This window comes from Varroa jacobsoni, unplaced genomic scaffold (genome assembly GCF_002532875.2).
Source record: "Varroa jacobsoni isolate VJ856 unplaced genomic scaffold, vjacob_1.0 contig00285, whole genome shotgun sequence".
Lineage (NCBI taxonomy): Eukaryota > Metazoa > Arthropoda > Arachnida > Mesostigmata > Varroidae > Varroa > Varroa jacobsoni.
The window spans coordinates 42267-53921 of NW_019214440.1; the positions used below are offsets into that span (position 1 = coordinate 42267).

An 11655-nucleotide genomic window follows, 5' to 3' on the forward strand; every position below is an offset into this window, starting at 1 on the left:
TAACGCAAAAATTAAAAACCGAAATCAAACAATTTCGTTTCAGATGGAATGATGTCATTCATTCAATTGGGACAAGGCTTCTACTCAATGCGCTTCGAATAGTGTTTCTCTCTTTATTATTTAAAAAAAAAACTCTCTTTCCTAAAAGGGAGCCGATAAGCACAAAAGCTCAGTAACAAGGAGACCGCTATATAGCTATTATATGTAGACTAAAAAAATCATCTTCATTGCTATCGAATTGCTTCAAGTTTTTCTGTTTTTGCCTCTGCTGCTATCGTCTGTCCCGCTTCGTTTTATCGTGAAACTCTCCCAAAAATGACTAACGAAGGCGGTCCGCACTATGCACTCGTTTTCCTCTGTTTAAACAAAGCAGAATATATAAAATAGCAGGGCGACGATAGCGTTCATCAATAACAATCGTTTTAAAGCCACAGAGGTTGCTGATTAGTGTCTAAAAAGGCGCAATTATGTTTTTTTTTACTGTACGCAATAAATGTGTGCATAATTTTAACGCAAAAATAGAAAGTGGATAAAAAAAAACTTCATTACATTTATTTTTTCCTTAATTTTTGCAAGGCTTGCGAAATATGTCCATTTGAGTGAGTATGAAATGAAGCATAACTCATGAGGACAGATTGAGTAAGACTCAAAATGAAAATTACACAAGTCCTTGTTTTACTACCTAAGTGTATTCAACATTGGGTTCTTATTTTCATATTGTCATTTTGTCAAAACCAAAAACGGCAGTAAAGAGGGAACTATAAAAAAAAAAAAACAAAACGAAAATTCGATAATAGATACACTGATGAACCTATGATCTTTTTCGCATTTCAGTTTTAAAAAAAAATACCCTATCCAATGAAGCTTGTGGCTATTCTCCTTTTCTTTTTTTGAATCAATTTACAAAGTAGGCAATTTGAGCTAACCTTAAATAACATGACTCAACTATATTCGATCAATGCACCGTGGGTGTCTAGGAGGTCGGGACAAATCGAACCGTTTGTTGATCCTGCAATTTCTCTTTTCTATTCTAGTTCCACACGCAATTGATTCGAGTGTTGCCGCGCGTACTCCTCCTGCTCACCTATACAAGGGTTATAGTGGCCGGCTCCAATGCTCTGCTCGGAACAGAGGAGCGGTTTTCGGCGCATGCGCTAAGTGATCAAAACAACGGCTAGCATATACAGAATATCAAGCAGGATTCAGGAGCACTGGACAGGAGGCTGCCTCCTACACTGTCTACGCTTGTAGCATTACTGTTTGAGGCTGACCCAGTGGCAGGGGGTTTTTCGATCATAAGTTGTGTGACCCCTGGCGTTTCGATACCGCCATTGCCACGGTGACCGATTGCTACTCGAGATTGATGATGTGAAAACATTGTGATTTCGTAACTCGTGTGTGCATCCGCATAAACATCATCAGTTGTATAGCGATTGTCCGGATCACAAGCACAGCACAGCACAGAGCGGTTGTAATCCACGCCGGCGTACGCCATCGACCTTAATGGCAGGCCGTCGAATCGATGACGGGATTTGCTGGTCAGCAGAAATGTTCCAACGAAGTATGCAGTTGATCTGATGATTGTCGAATTTTCTGCTAGGACGATCCAGCTGGAACAACGATTACGTGAGGGGACATGGCTAATGGCAATGCCGAGGGTCTCGACCTGGCACTAACTCAGGCCACGAACCCACTCGACCGCGAGATGAATCTTGAAGCTGTCCAAAAGCTATGCCAACTCATCTTGTTGAGCAGAGATGCGCCACAAGAGGTGTTACGAATTATCGCGCACAAAGTACAGAGTCCACAAGAGAGGGAGGCGTTACGCGCGCTTGAAGTGCTCGAGGAGTGCGTTTCACGATGCGGAGGAAAACTAAACAATGAGGTTGGCAAATTTCGCTTTCTCAATGAGCTCATTCGTGTAATATCGCCCAAATACTTAGGTCAACGCGCTCCCGAATCAGTTAAAAGGCGAGTAGTTGAAATTCTGTATAAATGGAGTATTCTTCTAGCACACGAAACGAAGATCGTTGATGCATATGCAATGCTGAAGCGCCAGGGTGTCGTCGAGGAAGACCCAGTACATGTATTACCACGAGAAGACGAAGCTGAACAAATCGAAGCCCTACCACCGAGGGAAGATGAAATTTTTACTGACAAGCAAAAGGAACTTGAGTTGAAACGTCTGCTTGGTTCAAAAAATCCGGAAGACTTGCAGGCCGCCAACCGGCTCATTAAAACTATGGTAAAGGAAGCAGATCGGAAAATGGACCTGAAAGGACGAAAACTGTTAGATTTGGAAGAGGCCACGAGTAACTGCGCCGTGTTTTCGTCATTGTTGAAGAACTTCCACGTAAATATGGAAGCCGACGAGTTGGAGTTGCTGCAGCAAATATTTGAACACTGCGATAAACTTCGGCCAAAATTATTTACACTGGCTAGCGAATTTAGTTTGATCGAAGATTTTTCTTCTGTCCAAGAGGTGCTTCAACAAAACGATGAGCTAACAGCAATCATAAATGACTACAAGGAAAGAGTAGCACCCATTGTTAAAAAATTACCACGGGTACCAGTAATTGTGAGACTAGCTGCTGCATCAAATACTGCAGTCGGTGCTATCAGTAACGAAGTGGCTACCGACCTCGTTAAGCAAACAACTGCCCCTAGAGTGACATCGGCACTTGCCATTTCTCCGCCCGCCGCACTATCCTTAGCTGCAAGCAAGGAGGAGGCATCTAGTTCTACGTCGAACGGTAATGAGCATCTAAACTTTGATCCTCTTTCATCGAAATCACACCACTCAAATTACGCGGACGACGTGTCGTTGTTGGACTCGCAGATATCGCCCCTAACGGTGAGTCCAAGAACCGACGCCCTTATAGCAGTTGATGGTTGCAGTGTAAAAGACAACGATTTGTTGAACTTGATGGACCTAAATCTCACTATAAAACCCTCATCCACCGCATCCTCAGCGGTGACGGCGCCAGTGGCGGGTGCCGCTGTCGAAATCAAAACAATGGCAAGTACCACTACAACACCAAAGTCGATCTTCCCTGCACAGTTTGTTAATTCGTCGCCATTGCATCCAGTTCAGCTAACTAACAAAGTATCGCTACCCTCTCCTCCGGCGGTCGCTACTGGTAAATCTTCCAGCCAGCCGAAAACGTACACACCCTTCGAGGGTTTCGACACACTTATGTCCGAGGGAATTCTAGCGACAAAGGCACAATCCATCCATCCAACTAGTCTCGCAAGTCTTAAGGAAATCTCTCTTGCCGATATCATCCCGTCCACACAGCCGCCGGTTGTGTTAAGTTGTCAGGATGACGTCACGACAATTCTGCACATCACCGAAAATCGGCCAGCAGACGACGTTCTAGTGGTGTTAATCTCAACGACAAACCGAAATGCTAAAGCGGCCGTGAAGAAGTTTAGGTGTACGGTGAGCTCACAGGATGGTCAGATTCAATCGCTAACACCGTCTGGTGACCAACTACCAGTTTTCAACGTGTTCGTGCCATCAACGGCCATCACGCAAATCATTTTACTGGAGAAGCTTCCAACGGGTATTCGAATTTCTTTCACGTTAAGCTACATGCTAGTTTTGGCAGGCGGCGTTGGGTCAACAATGGTATCCCTCTCTGGTGAGAAGCAGCTATAACCACTGCTAATACTGTTATTCCTGTGCTATTACCACATACTTCTATGATACTACTGTGAAACCAGGAAATTAGCATTTTCCTATAATGTGAGCCGAGCCTTTTAATAAATAGTATATATATATATATATATATATATATATATATATCTATATATGGGATGCATTCGCAGGATGATGCACATTTGTGAAGCAAGTAACTTATAAATGCTGTCGAAGTATAATTCGTTGAATAAATTATATTTTATTGAACATACACGTAAAACTGAACTTTTTTTTTGTATACATAGTGGCCGGACGTTGTACAATACAAGTAGGCTAAGATTCCTAATGGCCTTCTACCGGTATCGTGTGCAAGCCGTTTTTTGTTGTGTTATTAGGTAGCCAATAGTTGACCAAATATGAAATTTCCGTTAGCGGGAAGTTGAAGCTATCATCGCAATCGACCAGACGCCATCAGCGGGTCAACTAACCCAACTAATATTAAAGCAGACCCGTTAAGTAGATGATTTCGATGGGGTTGGCCAGCACATGCTTCCTGGATGTATCGAATTTTGATCTGAAAAAATCCCCTACATCTTCTATTCATCCATCGATCATGCTAATAATAACAGCCACATTAGTAGTAGCAGCTAAGCGGGTTTTATTCGAATGGCCGCCCACAGCACATAACCCCATACAGTCTGTGTACGTCGATACAGTGGCCAGCTCCATGACACCTCTGGTTAAGGTCGGCACTCACCTGTTTACATGGGGATCAAGCGATATTCGGATACCTATACGTCCTCTAGTTTTTTTTTTTTGATATTTGATATTTGATCCGAATTATACTTTTTTTTTTTTTATATTCTGTAACTTGTTTCAATTCGATACCCACAATATGAAGCTTACTCAAACTCGTTTTTCTGCTTGTGTTACGTTGAATAGTATACAGTTTATTTGAGAATGTGCAAAAAAGATGTACTATCCACTTCACTATCTCGAATAAACATCTCATGGTCTCCGTTATGACCTTTGTTTGTACCTCTAGTCGACCCCGAAACCCTCTCGAACTTTAGGGCTTCTTCTTTGCAATATCCTTCTCACCTCCAAAACGCTCGCTCTCCTGTAAGGTAGAGTCCACCACAACATCTTCTATACGCGGTTCACCCGGGAATCGCGAAGGTATTAACCCGCTCAGATGTCCGTCTAGCGTGTGAATTTAGCGAAGCCAAACCGACGCGACTTCGGTTGGACCTCATTGAGCATTATGGCTTAACAGATATGAAGCCTAACCGACGACGGGCCAGCGGGTGAAGAGCGAAGGTGGTGGGATGAGGAGATCGTCCGTCCGAAACGCATCAAATCTCGGAAGGTTTCAGCAAATGAATCCGTATCTACCTCGCGCTTGCTTGAGCTAGTTGCGATGACCTGAAATGGGTCGTGGTCAGTCTCAAGTCCTTCCTCTTCCGGGATCGCACTGATTCTGCTTTGGTTCAACTAGCGATAGCTTCGCATGACTTCGAAGTTCCTGGTTCACTGCTAGTCCTTTGACGCTATCGTTAGGCTAACATGTTTCTATAAAACAATTCCTGATTTTTTCAGCAGTTAAATACATAAAAAATATGAGACTGAGTAAATTAATATATGCAAGCCCTGCTCCTGAGCAATCATTCGTCTCAGAAAACACATAAGAAAACGTTTTACATAAGAAAAATAAACCTTTGTCGTGGTAACTTTGTACATATTTTTTGAAAACACATTCTGTTCCTATACATAGAATTATTTTAGTATAGTGACACTAGTTCCCATTAAAAGAAAAAAGCGACATTGTCTCATTCTTACTCATTGTCGATAGCAAGCCTGCGTTTGACGACGCCGTAATGAAACTAACGACAAAAGTCCCCACCAATTATGAAAATTGCATGCATCAATGTGTGCTCAAGGGAGTTATCTGTATTTCTCTTTGTTTGTGAATTGAGCGGAGTGACAGATCAGAGGCGTTAAAGGCTCAGGTCGGATAAGCATACTCCGCGAAAATCTCATCTCAGGTTTTCATATAACAAAATCATTAGTTAAAGCCCGTAAAATATTCCTTTTGCATATACAAAGACATATCTGTTTAAGAAAATCTCCTAACAAATATGCGTGAAGTTTTGCCAGTAGAAACAGTTGATTTGATATACACACTTTTCTCTATACGTTTTTGTCCATGGCGTTGACTCCACGCCAACCCGATTATACTCAACGCTTGTCTTGGCGGCCCTCGGCCTACAAGAAAACCTCTTATGGGTTCTTGAGGTACGTGGACCTAATGAATCTAATCAGTAAGCCAAATACACTATTATAGACAACAAAGACAATAACACTAATGTGTACCCGGTTCACCTAATACTCTTATCTATACCTTCCGCTGATGATGACGCCGAATAAACATCTATGCCGGTGGTGATAGTTGTTTTTCCTATTATTCCCTTTGTTTGATCTAAATTATACGCTAGGGTAATCAGGTTAAATGGCGGACTTTTTTTTTCTGATAGCTATCGCTACTTAGGAGTGAAAATATGCTACTGGCTTAAACGCTGGTTTAGTCGATTGAAGTAAAACGGCCTCGAAGACGATCGTAGTTCTGCCGACCAACGTTATTACACGATGACATCTAGCTGATACAGAACCATTTTGACCCAGCTTACACAGACAACGGAAGTGAAGCACATGTATGTGATACAGCGATCTATTAAGCTTGGGTAGACATTACTTTCGTTAGAATTAAAAAGAGTTACACATCTAAACAACTTTATTCCGTATCTGAGTAAGGATATTCGAAAAAATCTAAATTAAGTATAAGTGGATAAATCATGGGACATTTTCAACATTCTGTACATCCTTCGCGTGAGGAGATCACCTGGGTGGTCTCTAAGAACGGGCTGCTATTTCCTGGAGAAAGAGTTTCTTCGCATGCCAATTCAATAATGTTTACATGTACATGTGCATAGACACAACAAGGAGCATAAGCAGAACAGAAAGAGCCATGGAGGCGGGAAACAGCCAGCGGTCCTGTCGAACAGCCCAAAAAGCAATAATTTGAATGCATACACGCTCGCATCTATCTACAAGCAAAATTGTACAGCAACGAAAGCATCAACAATCACATCGACAACTCTGAACGGTAACTGTGCAGCCGGTTATTATATTCGGGCCAGACAGATCTTCGATAGAGGGACATATAGAAGCTGTATTGACCGAATGCAGTGGCCGCATTCATTGTCCCGAATATGCCTGTTTTCCGTCTTGAAGATATCCGCCTAGCGAGGGGGAAGATTTTAAGCTTAAGAACAACTTAGAACTCTAATCTGAGTTCATTCCACCATCACCAATGAAGAGCGTTTTTGATCTCGGCCGCTGAGCTTCTTGGGCCTCGCTAGCCAGGCTCTGCCCCTGTCAACGAGCAGAACCTTGTTACGTACTGAATACAGGACAGAATAGTGAAGTCCGAAGACCCATTTTGTGTCTTCATTATTGCGGGGCAGCTTCCGGGCGAAACTCGCGGCTGTTTCTAGAACGAGCGAGCAAAATCAGCAAGATTTCGACTGACGTTATTGCAAAGGTTCTCCATAGAGAAAAGTGCGTGCCTCAAATTGTTTCCCCAACGTGTATTTTTACTCAGACTTCTCTTAGCAGTAGCCGAAGCTACATAGCAGAAAAGGAATCTAGAAGCGGAGCGTTTGTTTTGAAAATGAATGCTCTAAAACTTTCCGAGTTTTTGAAACCTATTGCAAATACATATGTGTCTGACATTTACGAACTCGAGCTATTATCTTCGTTATTTATCAAAAATTTCAGTTTATGTTGTTATCAAAAACAGATCAATATTTTCACATTTACCCGAAATTAGATATAAACGTGGCTTCAAAAAAAAAAAAAAAAATCGCACGATCGTATTTGGGACCGCCACCCATCATAGTTTGCGTCGCGATCTTAAGTTATTTTAAGATGGTAAACGCATCGAGAGCGGTGAAGAGCATAACTAACAGATCCTAATAAAGTAGTGGGCCATGAATACGATAAGTTCCTGTTCCAGACATGTTTTACATGTCCTGCAAACATGTTTCGCTGTCTAGGAGTGTTTTAGCTTATTACAGAATTTCGGGAATCGATTACGTTTGAGTGCGCGATATGTAAAATAATGATGCATAATTCTCACTTCTTGAACTAAAAAAAAAACAAAATCGTTCAATCGATGATAATTTGGCTTGAGCTATTCATTTAGCAAAAACCGGACTTGCCGGCAGTGGCGGACACATTAAAGCCGTCTCAAATCCGCAAATAGGAAAAGGTCGGAACGTATACTGTAGACTGGCAAAAACGAGAGAACATTAGAATAACAGATGATTCTGTTTGGTGAATTCTGATAACTGGAGGAAAATAACTTAATGCTGTTAAATGAGCATGCGCCTGTACTCGAGGTGCCTGTTTAGGTCAATTGTCGCGCATTTACTATAGCCTTCTTTGTCTCGAAGTTCGATGGGTAGAACGCCAATTAAAGATCTACGTTAAATCGAAAGGTAAAAGAAAACGCTACGACAACAATGTATTTGTGCATTAAATCACGTTAGAATATATATATTATATTTGTTTTTTTTTCTTTCCTTAGTATTTTATAATCGCAAAACGTAAATATTCGCAGATCGCTGCCGTTCACAAATTCAATTGAAGAAAACACCTGAACGCTGTCCTACTCATTTTCACGCGATCTAATTTTCTTCTGCACGTCTAGGATAGGTTTAGAATGTTTTCGTTAACAAAATTTGACAAAGGTTAGATTATGGAAATTCCTAATCACGCAACAAGCACCGTATTTTTATAGATTTTCAGACCTTTAAAGTTACACCCAAATATATCGTGTAGCGAGCTAAAGTTAGCAGAAATGAAACTAAAAATAACATGGCAGTTTCAGCGCTTCAGTGCCAGAAGATATGGATTTGACCTTTACTCATCCATCAAAGGAAAATACACACTATACATTCCTACATTATAAATAAATGTTTCGACTGCTATGTCCAGTATTTAAACAGTTGTTTCAAGCGGCTGGTCCCCGGCAGCACGAAACATAGTGTGTGCACATCTGGTTTCGATTCTAGGCCACCTCGTAAGTTCCTAAGTAAGTTTATACCTTACCACTGCACTACCACGGAGACATGCCGGAGAAATAAATTTACCCGGGCTATGCGCAACCAAGACCGCGTTGGAAATTACACGAAGCCGGTCGCAAAACACGCTTGACAGTCAAACAGCTTCCCGTCAAGTAAGGCTCAATAACCTCAACGCCGTTGGCAGCTCTAAACATTTCATCCCTATGGGCGGATTGATATACTCAACTGGATTATGCACGACATAGCCATTCTGTTCAGCTCAGCCGAGTACTGCATTGACTTATATAGGCGTCATCGATGTCTGAAGAATTTACAAACTTTGCTGATCAATCCTGCGTAATAGCTCAACCTCAGCCCATTATCCTAACAATGAAACTGTGACCTTGTTGCAGCATAACTCTTTCGTCGGGGTCATATACTGATGAAGCGCTTACTGCAACGGACTCTCGAACAGCTCGTGGCTGTCTATATCGAACCCGTACTCGCTCAAGTCGACGATAGCCGATTTTTACTGTGACGCTTCTGCAAGAGCTATTGGTACCCAATGGCAACTCGTTCGACTCCGTTGCAATCAGGGTTGACTGATCAATGCAGCGCAAGTGAGCACCTTCCTGGTTCCATATTGATGTTGCGTCATAGCGACATGTGGAACTGTACTCACCAGCGTTTGCACCAAAAAGCTAAGCTAAGCTAAGGGAATGCGGTGCAATATGCTGTTCAGGGCTGATCAGGTAGAACTCATACCAATGAAAGGAAACTCAAACACTCTAAGGGGTGACTGCTTTTTATCGTCAACCTCCGTAGCAGGTTGTCTCCTGAGTTGACGTTCGTGGCTGATGGGTTGAACGATGGCTAGATGCCAGTGAGGAGGGAGGGGGCATTGAAGATAGTGAGCAGGAAATCAAGATCCTGCAGGGGGTCGGCTCGCTTGTTCGTGCGATGCCTACAAGCTGGACCGGTGGCTACGCTATGCGATTCACATATCGCTAAAATGTGTGGACAGTCGGTCCTCAAGGGCATCGCGTGAGGACAGAGACGATGATCAACGCCGAAATTTGTTTCTCTCATCGAATAATCACACTCGTTTATGTGTGCATGTTTCCGAAAGCCACTACATACGCAGGTGAACAGATGACAAACTTGTTGCGGCATGTCGTATCTGCAAATAGTAGTACATACAGAATACTGAACCCGAAAATGGGTCGAAGAGCTAGCGGAATTTGGGGCTGTGGAGAAAGAGGAGAAAAAGGGCAAAGAGAATAGAAGAGAGATACTGAAGATGACAGCAGCCATGTCATCCACTGATGCAGCCGATCGATATAGGCCCTATATCGCACTAACTAGATTGATGCGCTGTATGTGACTGGAGATGATCAAGGGCTGCGCTTTTTGGATGGACAAGACAAGGCCGCAGGATCGGCAGGTAAAGAAAAAAGTGATCGGCGATAACTCCTTAATGGGTGATAATACGCGCGTGCGATTCGAAAAAAATGATTAAAGTGTGTTTGCTTCCCAATAATCATTTTGCTGTCGGTGACTTGGCCCTTTATTTACAATGATAAGTGGCGCTATGATCCCACGAGTACATTAAAAATAGAGCGAATTTTCATTATATATATTAAAAAATAGGAAGCGACATGAATTTTATCCGTAAGTGTCGAATCAATGAAGTAAACTGACAATTGAAATGGGAAGAAAATAACTTAGCGTGCTCATGCCACGTGCTGAGCAGTTACAGGCTGCAAAGTTCAATATTTTGACTTCATACTTCTACAGAGCATTTCGTTTGATCTATGTGCAAAGGACTTTGTCTCTTTTTACTGACTGTAACTTCCTGTCACCAAACACTCGGCTTTTAAGCGCATTTGGAGGAGGTTAAACTTACAAGTGCAACCTGTTACGATCCATCTGTTGTGGAAGCGCCACCTCGATACGTTTCGGTTCAACTAAAGCTTTTAGAAAAGTACAGAAGCTGCTATTTTCATTCATTTTATGAGAAACTTTACATTATTCCAGTGTTACTATCGTCTTTGAGGTCTGGATACCGCCCAGTCAATGGGTCCACTTAGGACCTACAATGGCTTGCCTTGTCTAAATCCAATGTGGGTATGGTCAAGGTAATGAGCCTAGCGAGGTAATTGTCATCATCACAAGTCACCGCCGTGTCTTCGTTGAGTCGATCTAACCCGAAATCAAACATAACATGCAAATTATAATAATGAGTCCGTTCGTACTGTAAAGAAACGAAAAGTAAACATTCTAGATCGTGCATGACGCTAAAAAAGTAGGGATTCCCAAGCGAGGAAGCATTGCTTTCAGGGACGGTCTGTTGATTTGTTCCCACGAACCGACAACTCATTATCGGCGTACGTTCAGCATAGGATAGTTCACCCCTATTGGCCCCATGCCATATGCATGTCGATTCGGTTTTCATTCCTCGAGCTTCGAATGCCAACGAAATCGGCATCGGATCCCCCCGTCATCGGACATCGAGGCGATGCATTACTGCATACATACCTAGAAACAACGTTGCCGCTAATACAAAACACGCAGTGTCGTGTAAACAGCCAGACAGGCCTAGTTCGGTCGAGCAATGGACAAACAGACGCGGCTATAGTGGCGATGGTCGCTGATCGGAGCCACAAAAGTCTGGGACAATGGTCGAAACCGTCTGTGGAACGAGCGCTGAGGTCCACTTGTCGGCGATGAGGGGAACTCCAGTCGGATTCATTTATTCTACTGCCGGCAACGATGATGCTTCTCTCGTTGAAGTTGTTTTAGACAACATCGCGCACCGCGACCCCGCGCCAGCCACACGGCCGTGCACTTTCTCTGCGCGAATCGCCGCAGACGAACGATTCGAAA

The 11655-nt window shown here is 42.8% G+C and overlaps 1 protein-coding gene across 1 annotated transcript; it reads left to right on the forward strand.

Moving 5' to 3' along the window:
* Window positions 1–407: 407 nt before the first annotated feature.
* Gga (ADP-ribosylation factor-binding protein Gga) lies at window positions 408–3923 on the forward strand. The gene has a single exon (XM_022851529.2). The coding sequence runs from the start codon at window positions 1637–1639 to the stop codon at window positions 3659–3661; it is 2025 nt and encodes a 674-aa protein (XP_022707264.1). The 5' UTR covers window positions 408–1636; the 3' UTR covers window positions 3662–3923.
* Window positions 3924–11655: the final 7732 nt, after the last annotated feature.

Excerpts from the sequence above, each read along its gene's own strand:
- Gga (XM_022851529.2), top strand. The coding sequence starts at position 1,637 with ATGGCTAATGGCAATGCCGAGGGTCTCGACCTGGCACTAACTCAGGCC.